General features: G+C 49.1%; 1 protein-coding gene across 3 annotated transcripts in view; it reads left to right on the forward strand.

Moving 5' to 3' along the window:
- NOS1 (nitric oxide synthase 1) overlaps positions 1–20,038 on the forward strand; it is a 143,282-nt gene that overhangs the window by 70,939 nt on the left and 52,305 nt on the right. For all 3 annotated transcript variants that reach the window (XM_075012302.1, XM_075012301.1, XM_075012303.1), the window contains exon 3: positions 15,988–16,120. In XM_075012302.1, coding sequence (XP_074868403.1) covers positions 15,988–16,120 — 133 coding nt within the window. The remainder of the gene's footprint in view (positions 1–15,987; positions 16,121–20,038) is intronic.

Below are 20,038 nucleotides of genomic sequence, written 5' to 3' on the forward strand. Positions count from 1 at the left end.
AGTAAAGGCCGACATTTGCAGAAGCGATCACTGATTTTTGGTCCTCTCAATGTGTGGGCGCACCCCCATTTTGGGAGGTCCTCCTGCTCAATTCCAGCTGCTGTTGGCGGGATCTGTAAGGACTCTGCACCTCCAAAAAGGAGATTGTGGGTATCTCAGGTTGAGTGCTCGAAGCTAGAAAGATGTTAAAACCAATGGTTGGTCATTTTTGGAAAACTGTGGGCCTGAGGGAGTCATCAGCATCACACAATCAGTCAATGGCAGAATCAGCAGTGGAACCCAGGACTTTTGACTCCTTTATGCCTAATTTAACTTCTAGACATCAGCCTGTCTCCCTGTGTTCCCCAATCCCTATCGGGTGTCACATGACAGCTTGGGTGGCATCACAGCAACTTCTGTGCAATTTACAATGGTGTGCCAGGGACTTGCTGGAACGTTGCTGAAAAGGAGAAAGCTGATTGTAGGAGGAAGCACCCAAGGATAAACCAAATTAATTGTTTGCCATGCTAGGAAGGTAATAATCCCACGTGAATCCGGTACGTACATGGGAGTTTGCTGGTGAATTAGTCTAAAGGCATGTTTATACTCATGAGAGGATTGATGCTCTGGAGGTCAATCTTCCAAGGTGTGATTTAGCACATCAAGGTTACGTCTACACGTGAAGCCAACATCGAAATAGCTTATTTCGATGTAGCAACATCGAAATAGGCTATTTCGATGAATAACGTCTACACGTCCTCCAGGGCTGGCAATGTCGATGTTCAACTTCGACATTGCGCAGCACCACATCGAAATAGGCGCTGCGAGGGAACGTCTACACGCCAAAGTAGCACACATCGAAATAAGGGTGCCAGGCACAGCTGCAGACAGGGTCACAGGGCGGACTCAACAGCAAGCCACTCCCTTAAAGGGCCCCTCCCAGACACAGTTGCACTAAACAACACAAGATACACAGAGCCGACAACTGGTTGCAGACCCTGTGCCTGCAGCATGGATCCCCAGCTGCCGCAGCAGCAGCCAGAAGCCCTGGGCTAAGGGCTGCTGCCCACGGTGACCATAGAGCCCCGCAGGGGCTGGAGAGAGAGTGTCTCTCAACCCCTCAGCTGATGGCCGCCATGGAGGACCCGGCAATTTCGACGTTGCGGGATGCGGATTGTCTACACGGTCCCTACTTCGACGTTGAACATCGAAGTAGGGTGCTATTCCGATCCCCTCATGAGGTTAGCGACTTCGACGTCTCGCCGCCTAACGTCAAAGTTAACTTTGAAATAGCGCCCAACACGTGTAGCCGCGACGGGCGCTATTTCGAAGTTAGTGCCGCTACTTCGAAGTAGCGTGCACGTGTAGACACAGCTCAAGTGTGTTAAATCAAAGAGCCAGGGTGCTCCTGTTGACTCTGGAGCTCCTCACAGTTGCAATTCTCATAACTGGAGTTGTGTACCTGAAGCTGAATTTCTTTTCTGGTGTAGACCTGACCCACGTTTGAAAGCTTGCAAGGGTTGGGAGCAGGGAATTAGAGGGAGATGAGGAAAAAGGTTCTGAGAAGTCATACTGCTGAAAGGGGCCTTGTCCTTGGAATATCTGCATTAAATTGCAAATTTCTGTAAAAATTGTTTCAGAAAAAAGATGGCTTTGAAGCTTTGGAGAAGTATCAGCTTTCTGGGGTGAAGTCAGCCTTTCGACAAAGCATTAACCTCAAAGCAAAACAAAAATATTCCTACCTGGAAATGCCACCTTGGAACTTCCTGGGAATTACAAGCTTGGGATGTCTCATGCCTCTCCTCTATGGCCTGGGTTAAGTTGCTGGAGTATCTGTAATTTTCTGCACGCCCCCACCCAGAAAAAAAAAATCCAGACAGCTGTAGTGAGTATCTGATGAAACTTGCATTTAAAAAAAAAATTCCAAGTGAGTCGGTTTCTGCAGGGTCAGGATGAGAAAGGTGAGCAGCTTCGACTCTCTGCTTATGAAGAGAGGTCAAAGAGCAGACTGGTCTGTCTCAGGGTGTATTCTTGAGTCTTTGAATTGTATGAAACGCTGAGCCCCAGGTATAACAGCACACCAAGAACCCTCAACTCTCCCCATAGTCTGGGGGGGCCGAAGGTTCTCCTGTCCTAGCACTTTGGTGGAATCTGTCTTGAGCAGCTGCCCAAAGAACTAGCAAGACTAGGTGGCCCTGAAGAAGGTACTTATTTAATTACACCTCAAAGCGCACATTCATCCTTAGGGAAGCTTTAAAGTGGTCTCTGGCAAGAAACTCTGGCACAGGCTTCACTCAGAGGCTGAGAACAACCAGAAGTCCTGTGGCACCTTATAGACAAACAGATATTTTGGCGCATAAGCTTTCGTGGGCAAAGACCCGCTTCATCACCGGGCCTTTGCCCATGAAAGCTTATGCGCCAAAATATCTGTTCGTCTATAAGGTGCCACAGGACTTCTGCTTGTTCTCAAAGGTAGAGACTAACACAGCGACCTCTCTGATACTTGTCACCATTAGAGGCCGAGGGCGCATGCAGCCCTGTAAGGATAGAAAGGCAGTGGCGTAACTCACTGCACTGCGGGTGAAATCCTGCCCTCACTGAAGTCAAAGGCCGAGCTCCCCGGTCTTGAGTGGAGTCAGCATTTCACCTTGTCTTTAAATTCCACCTGATGTTCCTGCCCTCTCTGCCCCTGCCCCTGTTTCCCTGGGGGTTTCATTATGGTCTCTCACACTAGCCTCAAAGAAATTTGCCATGTGCGACAATAAAGCTTTCAAGTTCTCACTTGTTCTAGTGCGCTCACCCTGGCAGCACAATGGGAGATCAGCAGCGCTAGCAGTTTTAGCCAAAAACACTGTGGGGAAAGCGGCAGAGAGCAGCTCTTTGGGTCAAAGAGAGTGTGTCCCTCGAGAAAGTTGTGGGACAGTCACCCCCATTCCTACCCACCACTGACTGAAGATGGTCATCTCATTTCCTGTGATATCTGCTCAGTTTAAAGTGGAGATGGCCGCATTAGACAAGCCTGCTCCTATGCAGACAGTGGGACAGAAAGCTCATGGAGATGGGACAGCAGGGTAGCTAAGGATTCTGCAGTACCAGACACCACTGACGTGCCCATAAAACAAGTGAGCCTCAGAAGAAGCAGATCCTGGGTAGGTTAGCCCTGAGCCCTGGGTCTGTGACCTCTTCAGATCTTAACAGGGAACTGGAGATCTCCAGGTGAATCCCAATTATTGCAGGTGCTGATGTTCGCTCTTTTGTCCAAGTCAGTCGTGTACGTTCACCTCCGTACGGTGTTCAGGGACACCGTGGTGTTCGAGTCCAACTTTTGGTCAGAACTATAGCTGATGTGTTGACCACTCATGGTCATTGAAGATCTGGTGGCACTTGGTCTCACAGTAAAGGTGTTAGTCTCAGCTAGAGCCGATTGTAAGTAATCTGCCTTCCTCATTCTCCACCGCCTTTGCTACTGAGTGCCGTGTTGTTCTCCTCCTGACCTATCACATAACATTGCGTTTGTTGTTAAGGAGCTGCTGCATGGTCCGGTGATGGCAGCATTTCAGGAAAAAGCCAGTTCCCTTTTGCAGAGCTTTGGGGAGTCTCTGGAGGAAAAGAAGTGGGGCAAATATGGAGTTAATGAATAGGTCAAATAGTGAGGCTCTTACTCCAGGCAAGAATCAGAGAGGCAGCTGTGTTAGTCTGTATCTTCGAGAACAACGAGAAATCCTCCGGCACCCGGCTTATGCTTTCACAGGCTCCAAGATATCTGTTAGTCTATAAGGTGCCACAGGACTTCTTGTTTTACTCCAGACAAACTCCCTCAGAAATCAGTGAGTGTTTTGCTTGAGTAAAAAAGGAGTAAAAACCTTGGGGATCTGACCCACTACTACAATATCATATGTGAGCCCCTAAGACCACCACTGGCAGGTCTGTAGATTTCAGCCAATGCTTCATTGGTCTGCAGACGCTGTATTCACCAGGGAAGATGCCTCGGATATTAGATGCCATCCACCCACTGCTGTTTTCTGGGTACACGCTCATGCTGTGTATTTGCTGTATGTCTGCAGGGTGAGTTATAAGTACAGCTGAGTGTGTGCTGCTCGGGGCAAACCAGATGTAATAGGGTTAATATAAATACACCCTGGAAATGGGCAGCAAGGTCTGATGAGAAGCAGCCTCCTCTTGCAGGGTCTCGGCAGGCTACAGGGCAGATACAGAGTGCAATTCATTCACCGCCAGCTAACCTTGTTCTATTTTTGACTCTCTGCCAGAAGAGAATTGTCATATCCCATTTCCTTTTCGTGTTGCCAGCCTTTATGTTGTTTCACCCTGTGGGGTTATTATTTTATTTTTTTCCTTTTCTCATAGGGCCCTTTCCTTAGCTCGATAGAAACATGGCAGTTTTAAACAGTAATGGCTTAAAGACAAGTAAGAAGTAAAGTGAGATGGAACATGGAAGTCATTTCATGAAGAATTTAGAAATCTGGCTTTATTCCGTACCCAAATGAAACCCAAAATTTTAAAAATTCTCCATGAAGGAAAATTTTGAAAAAATATCACTCTGGGGCTGCGTCTACACGTGCACGCTACTTCGAAGTAGCGGCAGTAACTTCGAAATAGCGCCCGTCACGTCTACACGTGTTGGGCGCTATTTCGAAGTTGAAATCGACGTTAGGCGGCGAGACGTCGAAGTCGCTAACCCCATGAGCGGATGGGAATAGCGCCCTACTTCGACGTTCAACATCGAAGTAGGGACGTGTAGACGATCCGCGTCCCGCAACATCGAAATAGCGGGGTCCTCCATGGCGGCCATCAGCTGGGGGGTTGAGAGATACTTTCTCTCCAGCCCTTGCGGGGCTCTGTGGTCACCGTGTGCAGCAGCCCTTAGCCCAGGGCTTCTGGCTGCTGCTGCTGCAGCTGGGGGTCCGTGCTGCATATACAGGGTCTGCAACTAGTTGTTGGCTCTGTGTATCTTGCACTGTTTAATGAAAGTGTGTCTGGGAGGGGCCCTTTAAGGGAGCGACTTGCTGTTGAGTCCGCCCCGTGACCCTGTCTGCAGCTGTGCCTGGCTCCCTTATTTCGATGTGTGCTACTTTGCCGTGTAGACGTTCCCTCGCTGTGCCTATTTCGATGTTGGGCTGAGCAACGTCGAAGTTGAACATCGACGTTGCCAGCCCTGGAGGACGTGTAGACGTTATTCATCGAAATAGCCTATTTCGATGTCGCAACATCGAAATAAGCTATTTCGAAGTTGGGTGCACGTGTAGACGTAGCCTGGGGCAAGCAAAATATTAAGATGTGGAGTTTTTTATTTTGGATTAATTATATTATAAACACAAAATTAAAAAGCCGGAGAAAGAGCTTGGAACACTTCTTTTTGGAACAAAAAAGCAGTCAAGTAGCACTTTAAAGACTAACAAAATAATTTATCAGGTGAGCTTTCGTGGGACAGACCCACTTCTTCAGACCATAGCCAGACCAGAACAGACTCAATATTTAAGGCATAGAGAACCAAAAACAGCAATCAAGGTTGACAAATCAGAAAAAAGTTATCAGGCAAAGCCTTTCTGCTCTCTGATTTGCTCACCTTGATAATTTTTTTTCTGATTTGTCAACTTTGATTACTGTTTTTGGTTCTCTGTGCCTTAAATATTGAGTCTGTTCTGGTGTGGCTATGGTCTGAAGAAGTGGGTTTGTCCCCTGGAAGCTCACCAAATAAATTATTTTGTTAGTCTTTAAAGTGCTACTTGACTGCTTTTTTGTTTTGATAGTACATAGACTAGCACGGCTTCCTCTCTGTTACTAAGCGACATGCAAGGCACTTCTTTTTGGAAGTGTGGAGACCAGATGTTTTGAGGTTGTCAGGGTGTCTCTCTTGGTGTGTTCGGAGTTTGATGGAACCGCACGATCCGACAGAGCATGGTTCTATTGATGCTTCACCTTCCACCCCTAAAAAGGTAGACTGCTTGGGCCTCGTGTTGACGGCTGTTGTAAGTCTTTGAGTGGTCACGTTTTGTTGTGTGCCTCAAGCCGTCTATTCAAACCACTGACCTGCCTGGTAGCTGAGAAACCCCCTGCAGCAAGGCAGTTAAAATCCTCTGCCTGGGTCCATATGACTTAATACCTTTTCAGTGTGAGTTGCCCTCTTCTGAGCAGGTACTCTCCCAGCAGGCAGCATTCCAGCCAGGCCCAGAGAGGGAATACTGCATGCTGGGGTCTGTCCAGCTGCAAGCTCTAGCTCAGTGTCAAAAATGGGAATGACTTCCGTGTGCTGTCTGATGTGTTTCCAGTACTCGGTGCAGTCTCCTGCAAGCTGGGAGCAGTGTTTCCAGTAAGCTGAGCACTTGGGCAGCTGCTCATGAGAGAGTCAGGTGCCGCCCAGCTGATTAGCAGAGCCCCTGCAACCACCCATCCTTGGGAGCAGGTGTTTCTCTTGATGGCGCACATCTGCGCATGCCTTGGTGCACATAACAAAATTTTTATTCTGCACATCGATGGCAAAAATTAGAAGGAACACAGACCTGGAGGTCAGGGGCTGTAGTGATAAGGGTGAGTCATTAGGAAACCTCGAATCTATTCCAGACTCTATTTGTTCACCAAGTGGCTTTGGACAAATCACTTCACCCCTTGATGCCTTGGTTTCCCCACTTAATACAGCCTCTCTGGAGTGTTCTTTTAAATAATTTAACTCTCTCTAAAAACATAGGTTGAAGGTCTCTAGTCCAGCACTCTCGTGATCTGACCAGTGCCGAACCAGAGAATTTGCCAAAGGTCAATATTGTCTATCTGCATGAGCAACACTTCAGCTTCTTACTGGGCTCTTAGAAGATGTTTAGGGCTAACTTAGAGCTAACTCACAAAGCAGAACACTGAAAGCCAGGACTGGTGGCTGTGAACAAACTTCATGGGACTACAGAAAACTTGGCCACAGCCATGACAAGTGAACCAGCTAACTAAAATCATGCTGGACCGTGGACGTTACTGGTCCAGAGAGTGCTGGACTGGAGAGGTTCAACCTGTACTTCACAGCAGCACCATGAAATTGCCAGGGAGGGAAAAATTGGAGCGCATCCTGATTTAGCGTGGCTGAGCAAGGGGCTCAGTTTACACCTCAGGACCCTATGGCTGCTCCTACTGAGGCCCCTGGCAAAACTCGTCTTTACTAAAGCAAAACCAGGCTTTAGCCTTGGGACTGGTACGATTCACTGACCAAAACACAAGAGACACTTGAGAACAGGCAAGGTCTCAGTTCCCCAGGAAACAACGCTGGAATACGTCACTTAAGCGTGCAGAACTCCTAGGATCCTGGGGGGAAGGAAGAGAATAGCCGAGGGTGGGAACTTTCGTGGGTATGATGAACCATTGCCTATAAAGAAAACAGCAGCCGTGGGCAGCCTGCATTTGTTTTGCTCGCAGTCTGATGACTGGGCTGCTGCCAGGGGAACGTACAGCCTGTAACTCCTAAGGCACCAGGACTGAAATGAAACATAGCGATCACAGGAACGTCAATAGAACTTAGTGCAGTAACCCAAACCCACGATTGAGGCAGGGGGAGGTGTTGACAGGAGGCTGCAAGATCACAACACCCACAATTCATGTGCCAGCATAGAATCATAGGACACTAGAACTGGAAGGGACGTTGCGAGGTCATCGAGTCCAGCCCCCTGCCCTCACAGCAGGACCAAGTACCATCTAGACCATCCGCTATAGATGTCTGTCTAACCTGCTCTTAAATATCTCCAGTGAGGAGGATTCCACAACCTCCCTAGGTAACTTATTCCAATGTTTACCGCCCTGACAGTTAGGAAGATTTTCCTCATGTTCAACCTAAACCTTCCTTGCTGCAGTTTAAGCCCATTGCTCTTTGTCCTGTCCTCAGAGGCCAAAGAGAACAAGTTTTCTCCCTCTTCTGCGTAACCCTCTTTTAGGTACTTGTAAACTGCAATCATGTCCACTCTCGGTGTTCTCTTTTCTAAACTAAACAAGCCCAATTTTTTCGGTCTTCCCTCATCGCTCATGTTCTCTAGACAATTAATCATGCTTGTTGCTTTTTTCTGGGCCTTCACCAATTTCTCCACATCTTTCTTGAAACGTGGTGCCCAAAACTGGATGCAATAGTCCAACTGAGACCTAATCAGAGCAGCATAGATTTATTTACTGTCCCCACTGGAAAGACGAGCTTGGCTGATGTTGGAGTAGAATTTCTCCATCGATGCAGAGTTGCAGGGATGTGATGTGAAGGCTCGTATCTTTTGTTTTGTGTGTTCTGCCTCCTTAAGTCTGCAAGGCATCTTCTCTTTACAGAGGGGAGTCTCTCGCTCAGCTCTTTCATGGAGACCTTACATTTTTTCTTTCTTGTTTGCTGACTTGCTTAATCTATAGTAAGATATTCATGCTGACTATATCTTCTGGCTGCTCTTTATGTATTGGAAACCCAGCTGGGGAGAACATTCTATGATGCAGTTTCTGAACCTGGCTAAACCCCCACCAGTGAATTGTGTGGCAGTAGAGGTCAGGCACTTTTCTCCCACAGCCACTGCCAGATCCAGGAGAAGACGTCAGACCTTGCTTACATCTCAGCTACAGTTGGCTTGAACATCCACAAGGGAAAAACTAAGATCTTGAAAATCAACATCAGTCGCACAGAGCCAGTCAGACTTGGTGGCAGGGCACTGGAAGAAGTTGAGGTCCTCACATACCTGGGCAGCATCTTCGATAAAGAGGGAGGCACCAATGCTGATGTGAGAGTGAGGATTGGGGAAAAAGAACAGCTTTCCTGCCCATGAAAAACACTGAATTCTAAGCAGACCAGAACTCAGACTAAGATCAGGTTATTCAACTCTAATCTCCAGTCAGTCCTACTGTATGGAGCGAAAACTTGGAAAATACTAAAGAGGACTGGTGATAGGTGATAGGGTTTTTCCACACAAAAGGATCCATAAAGTCACTTCGGTTTCACTGGACCATCAGCCAGAAAACTAGATTGATCACATCTGTATCGGCAGTTCTTTCACAGGATTGATGCAGGATGTCCACACCAGAAGAGGAGCAGATGTAGGTTTAGACCACCATTTGGTCATAATCAAATTCAAGGTCAAGCTCAAGAGGTACACCACAAAGGCAACCAAGCCAGGATTGAGATTCAACATGGTGCAGCTGAAGGCTAGAGAGACGAGCTGGTTTCCAAGTGCAGCTGTCCAACAGACATGCATTTCTGATAAACTTTACCCCAGAAGATGCTACTGTGGAACAAATTTGAGAAGGCACTGAAACAGCCTGTAAAGAGACCTGAGATAAAACATTGGGAAAGAGGACAAGGTGTCACAAAGAATGGATCACAGCAGAAATGCTGAGAAAAGTGAACGAACAAAAGGACAGAAAAACAGCAATCAACAACAGCAAAACAAGAACAAGAACAGCCCAGGTGGAAGCTCAGAGACTGTATTCAGAAGTCAACAGAACAAGAAGAGCTTTGTGGAAAATTTTACATAGCAAGGAGAACAACCTATAGGACAGAGAAACTTGAAAGAGCTATATGACATCACACAGAAGCTAGCTGAGTCATGGATCAGCCAGTACTGGATAAGGAGGGGCAAGTTCTAACAAATCCAAGTGAGCAGCTCAATAAATGGAAGGAACCTCTGAACTTACCACTTGCAAATATACCTCTGCAAATTAACAGATGCTGACCTACAAAAGAAGAAATCAGAAAAGCCATTGCCCATCTGAAAAGCAGACAACATCCCTGAAGAAGCAATCAAGGCAGGTAGTAAGACAACAGTCAACATGATGTATAATCTATTTGGGACAGTGAGGAGATCCCACGAGGCTGGAAACTTGGCTACTTTATTAAGCTTCCAAAGAAAGGCAACCAGAAGGAATGCAAGAACTAGAGGGGCAGTATGTTACTGTCTCTTCCAGGACAAGCATTCAGTAGGATTCTCTTGGAGAGAATGAAGACCAAAATCAATAGACAGCTTAGGGAAGAACAGGCCGGCTTCTGAAGTGAGAGATCTCGCACCAGCCAAAGGGCAGCTCTCAGAGCGATCGTAGAGTACTCGCTTGAGTGGAACTCCCCCGTATGTAACCTTCATAGACTTTGAAAAAGCCTTTGACAGTGTTGATAGACACACTTTGTGGAAACTGCTGCAATGCTGTGGCATCCCATCCAAAATTGTTAACCGGATCCGTTCAAAGTACAAACCTTCGACATGCCAGGTTGTTCACAATGGTGTCTTGATGTAATCCTTCAGCATTCAGTCAGGAGTGCAACAAGGGTGCCTCTTGTTACCTTTCCTGTTCTTGATCACAGTGGACTGGATTATGAGCAGGACAACAGATGGCCATCAACGAGGCATTCAGTGGACACTTTACAAACAGCTAGGGGACATTGATTTTGCTGATGATGTCGCCCTCCTTTCATGCCAAGATGAAAGCATGGAAGAAAAGGTCACAACACTAGACAAAACTGCCTCAGTGACTGGACTTAACATTAACAAGAGAAAGACAAAGACCATGAGGATCAATCAGCCCAACAACAACACCATCACCCTGGGAGGAAATGACCTGGAAGATGTGGAGCAGTTCACCTACTTGGGGAGTATTATAGGCAAAGACGAAGGAACAGACAAGGGTATCAGTGCCAGGATAGGGAAAGCAATAATTCCATTCAAGACTCTCCATCGCATATGGAGTTCTCAGATAATATCTGTGAAAACAGAACTGCGGATCTTCAACACAAATGTGAAGCCTGTGCTCTTGTACAAATGCGAGACCTGGCTTACTAAAAGGTCTTCAAATCACAAGCCACAGACATTTGTAAACGAATGCCTGAGGTGTGTGCTTCATGTCAAATGGCAGGACTTGGTCACAAATGAGGAGCTTTGAAACAGAGCAGGACAAGAGCCACTTGACATTCAGATCAAGGGAAGAAAGTGGAGATGACTAGGGCACACTCTTGGAAAACCAGCATCGTCCGTCAAGCACTCACATGGAAGCTGCAAGGAAAACACAAAAGAGGAGGACCTCGGACAATGTGGAGAGGATCTTCTGAGACTGAAGGACAACAACTGGGGAACTCCTGGAGTCAGCTAGAAGTTTTGTCTTGAGACAGAGTGAAGTGGAGGAAACTTCTAGATGACCTATGCGCCACTCGGAGTACAAGAGTTTAAGTCAAGTAAGTTACATTGCAAAAAACCAAGCAGTCCTGTAGCACCTTAAAGATGAGCTATTTATTTATTAGTTAATGAGCTTTCGTGGGTTTTATGCATGACAGTTCATTACCTAATCAATAAATTGTTAGTCTTTTAGGTGCTACAGGACTGCTTGGGGTTTTTTTGAGAAGCTACAGACTAACCCAGGTACACCTCTGAGTACATTGTGAACTAAGCTGCTCCCTGGCGTAGTTGGTTTTGTGCAGCAGAGTGTGGGAGCTCCTTCTGAGCCCGAAACATTCCCTGCAGCAGGAACTGCCATCTGAGAAGGTGGAAACTTTGAGAGCAAGCGAAGGAGAGTCACTTAAAAACTCCCCTTTGGCCCAGCTGAGTTGGTGAGGGTGGGATTCCTGCCAGCGGAACACTTATGCCAATGCGGAAAGGTCAGGTGAGATGGGAAAAGAAACTTATTTCTCTTGCCCTAAGCAGAGAAATGTGCGTGCACGTGTTCTCACTCTCCCTCTCACGCAGACAGAGCGCCTTTCCTTCCGCAGCCCGGCACAGAGCCAACGTCAGCTTTTCGCCCACAGCACAAGTGCACTCAGAGGACTTGAGCTGCAAGCCACCCAGCCCCAGCAGCATCCTCACCATCTGGTTACTGTGCTAGGTGTTGCTTGCAGCATCGGTGCAAAACATCAGACTTCCAGGCTCTTATTTGCTCATGCAGACAGGCTGCCAGGGATCAGAGCAGTAATTGCTCTTGTTTATGCGAGGGAAATTGGAGATGATCTACGGCCAAACAAATTCAGCATAGGCTGAACCTCTCTCATCCGGCACCCTCGGGACCTGACCGGTGCCGGATGAGAATTTGCTGGACGATGGGAGGTCAATATTTTCTAGCACGTTACCAGCACTTCCACTGCTCACTGGGCTCTTGGAAGACATTTAGGGGTAAATTACAGCTAAGTAACAGCACAGAACACTGAGAGCCACGACTGGGGGCTGGAAACAAACTTTATGGGACCACAGGAAACTTAGCCACATCCATGGGTAAGTGGTTGTGCAGATAACTAAAGTCATGCCAGGTTACAGAGTTTGCTGGGTGAGAGAGTTCCGGATTAGAGAGGTTCAACCTGTGGATCAAAACAGGTTAAGAGGCTGGGACTGAAAAGATCTGGGCTGAAATCCTGGGAGCAGTGAAGTCAATGAGAGAACTCCCCTTGACTTTAGTGGGGTATTTTTTTTCAGCCCTGGGTTCTAGCCACAGCTCTGCAATTGACCTGCTGTGTGTCCTTAGGCAAGTTCCTTAACTTCCCTGTGCCTGTTTTTCCCTCCCACATCTTAGTGATGTAATTTAACAAGTTAGTATGTAATATAAACCTAGCCTAGGTGTCTGTGTGGTGCCTCACACAATGGGGGCTCCATTTCAATTGGGCCCACACTGGTGCAACCCAGCACTGTCCGGCAGGGGATGGCAGACAAAAGTTGCAGTTTGCCCCAGGTCCCCCATTTGAAAAGGTTCTCATACTGGATTTGGTAGATCAGCCTGGCCACACCTGAGTGGTGCTGCGACCCTATTTGTCAGGTTGCAATAACTAGCCTCCAGTGGCTGCCTTCCCCCTGCCCCCCTTCAAACAGCTTTTCACCCTTGATTTCTTGATGTCAGTGGGTGCTATTCTTTTGAAAATCCTCCATTCCCCTGGTAATGTTTTAGAAATGGGGGCGGGGGGGTGCTCAGAACCCCTCGGAACCTCTGTGTGGTCTTGGCACAACATGCATGCATATAAATAATAATAGCAGCCTCAGAGGTACCAGCAAGAATAATGCTTGATTATGCTAACAGAGAGTAAAAGGAAGGATGATCCAGTGGCTAGAGGCATTAATCTGAGGCTCAGAAAATGAGCTGGGTTCGGTTCCTGGCTCAACGCTTGATTCTCCTTGGTTGAGTCACTTAGCTTCTATGTACCTCAGTTTCCGTCTGTGAAATGGGAATAATAGCCACACACTGCCTCACAGAGGCTGCTGTGAGGGTAAATGTACTAACACCAGGGAGGGTGTTTGGCTATTACATTAATGGGGGACAAAAAACAACCAAAGCATTGTGCCTGCTTTGAAGAGTTGTTGTATTCTGTGAGGTCACTGTGGTTTTTGTTCTTGTGTCCAGCCCCTGCGGGGTTTATGGTGTGGCACAATAGGTAATCTGAGCCTCAAAGCCAGACCCCCGGCAGGTGTGGGGACAACACATGCAGAACGTTCACAGCAGGTTTGATGCACGCATTATTCTGCAGGTAGAACACAAGCATTGTTTTACGAGTTGCCTTCGACTTTGAATGGACCCCAGGAATGTCAGGTGTGGTTGTGTATTTTATCTGATCAGAACCCTTTCACATGCTCAGAAAAGCCAAGTTTGGAAAAGAACAATTGCTTCCTTGTAGTGATGACAGATGGGAATTTCAGTCCTGTTGGAAATATGAAGTGGAGGCTTTCACCAAAGGCTACCTAGTGTTTAGAAAAGATCCCCGGGAAGCGGTGTAACATCTTGGCTGCTGAAGGGCTCGGACTTCATTCCATAAATGAACTAGGAACGTCTGGATTGGTTTGAAGGAGAAGAAACAAGCTGAAAGCTGTTTTACTTTGTGTACACCAAAAGCCGCATGCCTCGGAAAATCCTTGTGGAAGTTAATTTGCTATGGGCATATCGCTACTTTTTAAGCTATAAATTACCTCACCATCAGGGCATCTTTTTCCAATTACATTTTCAATGCCCTGTCCCTGATTAGGAACCCAATTCCTCTAAAATCAAAGGGCAGGCTCTCACCAGCAGCAGCCGTCTTTTGAATAAGTTTTGCAACAGGAGTGACTTTCAGTGCTCGACCGTGTCAAAGGAAAAAAGATCAGACCCACAAAGAAAGAAAGGAATTCATAGTCCATTTAGTCCATTCATTTATAAAACCCAAACAGTGAGCAACTAAACACTAGCACTGCTGTGGAAGAATGGGCAGTGAACTGCTGGGTTACATCCAAAATCGTGAGTGCTGATATCATTTACATGTTTTCCCAGCTAGTTTGACTGGATTATATTTTTATCACTCATAAATATCTAATTCCTTTTTATTTTTTAGTATTTCTGTCACTGTAGCTTTTGGAGCCCACTAAATAATTATCCCCAATGATCTCTTGTGGCGGTAAGCTCCGCAGGTCAATTCGGCATTCCGGTGGTGGGTTTTGTTTTTTTTTTTAAACAAAACCAGGATTTCTCCGTGTTTCTCTCCAATGATCCAGACTGAGTAAAAATTTGCAATATTCTTTTTTGTTTTCCCCTTAGCCCTCCAGTCTTTGAAACATGAACAGTTTTACATACGTGAGCACTCTCACTCCAGTGGAATTCACCGGATAAAATTACATGCACCTTCCCTGGGTGTTTACGAGATCAGGTTCTCAGCGCATCCAACGCCTCCCTGGAGAGCCTTGTCTGTTTGTTGCTTCCCACTTAGCAAGAGCAACAAGTTCCCTCCTGCAAACAGAGCTGTCTTAGAATAACCACCAGCTGTCTGATAGTCTATCCCCCTTCTTTCCAATCCTGTTTGCAGACTGGGGCCCCTCATTTGCTTTGATGCGTTTGTACATTCAGCGCACTTTGGTTGTGCTCTTGTTCCATTGGGCAGTGTGGGCAGAGGGAACGGGAAAACTAAAAGGAGGTCCCGCTCCTCCAGAGGTCGCCAGCCTGTGGCTCCGGATTTGACTGTGGCTCTTCAGAAGTTAATATGTGGCCCTTGCACGTGTGCCAACTCTGGGGCTGGAGCTACAGGTGCCACCTTTCCAATGTGCTGGGGTGCTTGCTGCTCACCCCCCAGCTGTACCCCAGGCCCTGTCCCCACTCTTCCCCTCGTGGTCTAGATCCATGGGGGCCAACGCACTAGCCACACGTGGCTCTTGGGCCGGTTGAGTGTGGCTAGTTGGCTTAAGCAGTAAATATATTTTCAGAATAATGTGGCCATTCTCCAGAGCAGTAGCTGCGATAGTGGTTACTGCTTCAGAAATAGTTGGACACCACAGGTCTAGATGGTGCTTGGTCTTGGCCTGAGGACAGGGGACTGGACTTGATGACATCTCAAGGTTCCTTGAAATTCTGTGATTCTGTAATTCCCCAAGTCCCACCCGCCTCGTGCCCCCACCTCTGAACCTGCCACATCCTCTCTCCTGCCTTCTTCTCTCAAACCTCCTGCTGGCTGTGAGACAGCTGATCGCAGTGAGGAGGAGGCACAGGGAGGGAGAAGGAAGCGCTGATTGGCAGGAGGGGGGAGCTGATGGGGGCTGCTGATGTATTCCTGTGCTCTTTTGGCAACGTACACTGGTAAAATCTGGATCCTCCTCATGCTGAGGTTGGCCATCCCTGGGCTACTCTTCCCGGACTCCTGTGGTGGCGGATGTCGGGAGCGCTAGCAAATGATGCGCTTAGGAATACGGCTTCCTGGGAGTGCAGAGGTGTAAGCAGGAAGATTATCTCTTCACCACCTGGGCTTAGGGAGCATGTTTCAAAATTCCCAGTGCTTGTTGGTGAGCTAACACAAAGTGATTCCTGGTCTTTGCCAGAGTGGGCAGTTGCCCCCCAGCCCCACATCCTCCAAAAAAAAAAAAAAAAAAAATCTCATGCAACTTTTCAGGCCTGTGGGAAGCTGTCCAGGGCCAGTCCCGTACCGAAGCCATCAACGGGGTTTGCAGCACACTGGCTCCTGTTCGCTCCCTCATGCAGGAGGCTGGGAGGTTCTGTTCTCCGGCTGAGCCGCTTAGAATCCCCAACAGGAACAAGCAGCTGGTGGCTCTGGGAACGAAATGACGAATATTCCTCCACCCTCAGTTTCAGGGACGCGGAGAGCAAGTCCCAGAAACCTGCGCAAGCCGGGACGGAAACAGACAGAGTTTCCAACGACCGGGGACGGAAGAGCGACGGCCCCCTCGTCCAGAACAGCCCCTACTCGGGAAAAGAGCAGGTAGGTGCCTGTGTCCCAGTGCCTGCTGCTGCTGTTTGGGGTCGGGGGGGGGAAGGGAGAGGGTGTAGCAGCCCAGAATTGGCTGCGATCCACTTGTAATGGCTGCTCCAGGGGAGAAAGGAGTGGTGCCCGGCAGGGTGGGAGAACGCTTGGGAGTCGGGCTTCCTTTACAGCTGTGAGAAGGGGTGTGGCCAAGGAGAGCACGTGCCCGGACTGATCCTGCTCCCAGAAAGGCCACTGCTTTCCGTGGGAGATGAGGGGCTTGGCGAGGTGTGTCCGAGCCCAGGACTGAGAGCGGTGGGCTTCTAGAACTCAGCTGACAGCAGCCAGCGTAAGTCACCTTCCTCTTAAAGCTTCAGTCACGTGCCGCCTGGCTCCGGGGTATAAGGTGACTTAGGAGAAGATCACTGAAGCCTTGGGTTGGGCCCCATATTGAAGCGGCATCTTCTCTGCCCCAGGTGCAGCGCTCAAGCCCTCCTTCGTGCACCTGACAGCACTGGCCCGTTACGCCCGAGCCGCCCCATGTGTCGCAGGGGGGTCACACGGCTGCAGCCGCGAGCTAAGAGTGTCCCGTACGGTGGCTACGCCGTGTCACTGGCGAGATCCTTTTGCAGGCGGTACAGCTGCAGCTTGCACTGAGATTGAGTCGCTGCAGCCCCTTGCCATGGGTGTGCAGAGCACCACGGGCAGGAGGACAAAGGCCAGTCTCCGTATAATGGGAGGGTTGATTGTTAGCACAAAGCTGAGCATTCCCCAGTGCTGCAGTGTCCAGAACGGGACATCGAAATAAATAGAGCAGAACGGGTTGCATGTTCGTAACAGGCCTCTTGCCAGCAGAGCCCTCCGTGGTGTTACTCTGGTGCTGGACAAGAGAATTTGCTGGGTAATGGGCAGTCAATATTTTCTAGCACATTACCAACACTTCCACTGCTTGCGGGGCTCTGAAAAGACCGTGAGGAGTAAATTACAGCTGAACAACAGCACAGCACACTGCCAGCCAGGGCAGGCGGCTGGAAACAAACTTTCGGACCACGGGAAACTTGGCCACGCCCATGCTAACTGGTCGTCCGGGTAACAGAGTTTGCTGGATGAGAGAGTTCCGGATTAGCGAGGTTCAGCCTGTAATATAATTCAGCGTAGAACATCAGAGGATATTTCTGGGGTGCCTTTCATCTGCCAGCACTTCCCAAACACCGGCTGCTTCTCACACCACCTTGAGGGATCGGTATTAACCTCATGTTTGCAGGCTGGACGGAGAGGCAGAGGGATTTTCCCCCAGCTCAGCGGGATCACACTGCGAGAAAGCAGTGTGGAACTTGGCCTTTGGACCTGTTGAGCCAAGTGCAGCTCTCTGATGGGACCAGCTGCTGAGGTAGGGCTAGAACTTGGTAGTTCCTGGCACCTAGCCCTGGGCTCAGAGCTTCTGATAATTGCTCACCTTCATTCTCAGTAGGCCATGTGGTAAAGGACACTCTCCAAAGGGAAAAACAGAGGCACATTCTAATGAAGAACTCCAGGAAACTCAGTATTGTCTCCCCTCAGCTCCATCACCTTCTAACATGACGGGCTGCACAGCACGGGCCTCATCTCCTGCCCCGTTCCTGGCAAGGAGCAACAGGCATGCAGGCGTGTGTATCAGGTTTCATGCCTACACGGAGCAGCTCCTGTAGCTGGGCTGGTGTCAGCCCATGCTTGCAGCCCCCGTCTTGTTCACATTTTATCTCCATTCTCTGCAGTCCGCTTGCTCCAGTTAGGACCTGGGCACTGCAGTGGCTGTGCTGAATGGGAGTGAGGGCCTCCCACCACCCCACCCGAGAATGGACTAACAAGCAGGGTAGTATTGCCGCTACGCCAAACTATTCACAATCAGAAAGGTGTAAAATAGCTGCTGTCTTACCTGTCCTTCCCTCTCACCCTTATCCAGCAAGGTTGCATGCAGAGTCTGGGCTTAGGAGCACAACTCCGAGTCCTCCCCTGCCCTAACTAGAGAATTCTTTCTCAAAGTGACCTGGTTCTGGGCTGTCCTGTCCATACGACACAGGGTCTCCTTCACACGGTGCACTCCGTGCTCACTGAGAACCTGAGCCTGAAAGCTGCTGAGCATCTTTTACCAAGTGACAAGTGCCCTTAACGCCCATTGAAATGACCAGGACTTAAGGTACTCGGTACCTATGCAGAGAGCTTAATTCTCCCCCCGCGCCTTCAGTGTACTTAGTGAGGTGGTGCAGGCAGACGTAGTGGTGGACAATGATTTGGAGTGTGGTGTTTCCATGGGCCTCTGGGAAACGAGGCGCTCGGGGGGGACCTTTCTAAACATTTCAACCTCTTCCTGGACTTTCAGCCTCTCTGGGACGGGTAACACCTGCCAACGCTGCATGGTAAGGGATTGGGGTTTTTGCTCTGTCACATCTGCTGTGATCTGTCCAAAGGCAAAATCCACTGCAGAGTCCGTAAGTAAAGATTTTTTTCTCAATTGGCAGTACAGGCATTAACAAAAGAACCAACCCAACCCCACCCCAGCACACAGTCTACAGGGGCGTGCACACAGGAAAGAGAGCTTTTAACCCTGGTCCAGAGGCTGGTTTAGACTGAGGAAGGCCCGACAGTTGAGAGTAAAGGCTGGAAATTTGTCCTTATCTCCCACAAGTGCAGCCCCAGATTGCAGATGATCCGGTTCTCAGAACCTCCTGGCTGATCTTGCCATATGTGCTGTCGTATGTGGGCACAAGGAGGTGAGTCCAAGAACTGTGATGCTCCTCACTCAGGTGTCAGTTACCTCCCTGCTTAATTCTAACTCTTTCAGCCTAATTAAGAGGGGAACAAGGCTGTGACTCCTCTCCCAGCCACGTTCAGGTTACCGCTTTGGTGCTTTCCCCTGGGCCTGTAAGTGCAGTCTTCCTCTTTTACTTTGCTAAGCTCCTTGCATGGGTCTGTGACAATAAGCACTTCATAACCTCCTGTGTTCACAGCTTAATTTCGCTCCATGTTAGTGCTGCTCAAATCCCCAGTCTTAAGCTGCTATTAAACTCATTTTCCCCCCACTAAATGTGCAGCCTTCCCTTTTATCCTCCCATCCCATGCGTTCTGCATCCTCCTCCACTACCAGTTGTAATCTCTCCTCTCCCCCTCTGCCACAGCCAGCTTTAGGATTGCTACTGTGCCAAACAAGGCTGGCCTGCGTGGGTTCGGGCCAGGGGAGGTTGCATCTCAGCGTGTCCTTTGTGCAGCCAGGAGGGGACTTGGCACCCTGCCACTCAAATCCCCACCAACATGGGTTAATTGGGAACTAAAGAGGATCAATTAACAAGCAGACCTGAAGCTGTGCAGCTAATTAGAGGGGGATGCAGCCCCCGCCCTTGGGAGCTGGTGAATGGAGAAGAAGGTGCCCCTGCAAAGCGGGGTGACAAGCAAAGCTGGCCCCTGTATGGCCCCTCTCTCCCCCGGTAAGAGGGAGCTGTCTGGGACGTGTATAGCTGTAGGATGGGCTGCTGGATTCCACAGTAAAACAGGGTGGGGGTGATGGTGACCTGGTCTCAGAGCAGCCTGTTTCCAAGGAGACAGACTCCTGGAGGACCACCCCCTGCACAGCCACATACCTGCATGTGATGCTCCTCCCGAATGACGCCCCTCCACAGCCTCTGCTGGACACCTTCCTCGCAGCCAAGTCTGTTTCCTCTCAGCCCCGAAGCATCTCTGGGGCCCCCCAAGGGTCAGGCTTTCATCTGCATGTCCGTGTTCTGCGGCACATGGCCAAGAAAGGGGGCGGTCAGGGAAGAGAGAGGGTGCAGGAGGGGGCAGGGGAGTGGGGTGCTTATCTGGCGCAGCTCCTGTTTGGTGGGAGGAACAGGTGGTTCCATGCCACCCTGCACGTGTGGGCACTCCCCCCTGGCTGCTCCCATTGGCTGAGATTCCAGGCCA

This window comes from Carettochelys insculpta, chromosome 18 (assembly GCF_033958435.1).
Source record: "Carettochelys insculpta isolate YL-2023 chromosome 18, ASM3395843v1, whole genome shotgun sequence".
In the NCBI taxonomy this organism is placed as follows: Eukaryota; Metazoa; Chordata; order Testudines; family Carettochelyidae; genus Carettochelys; species Carettochelys insculpta.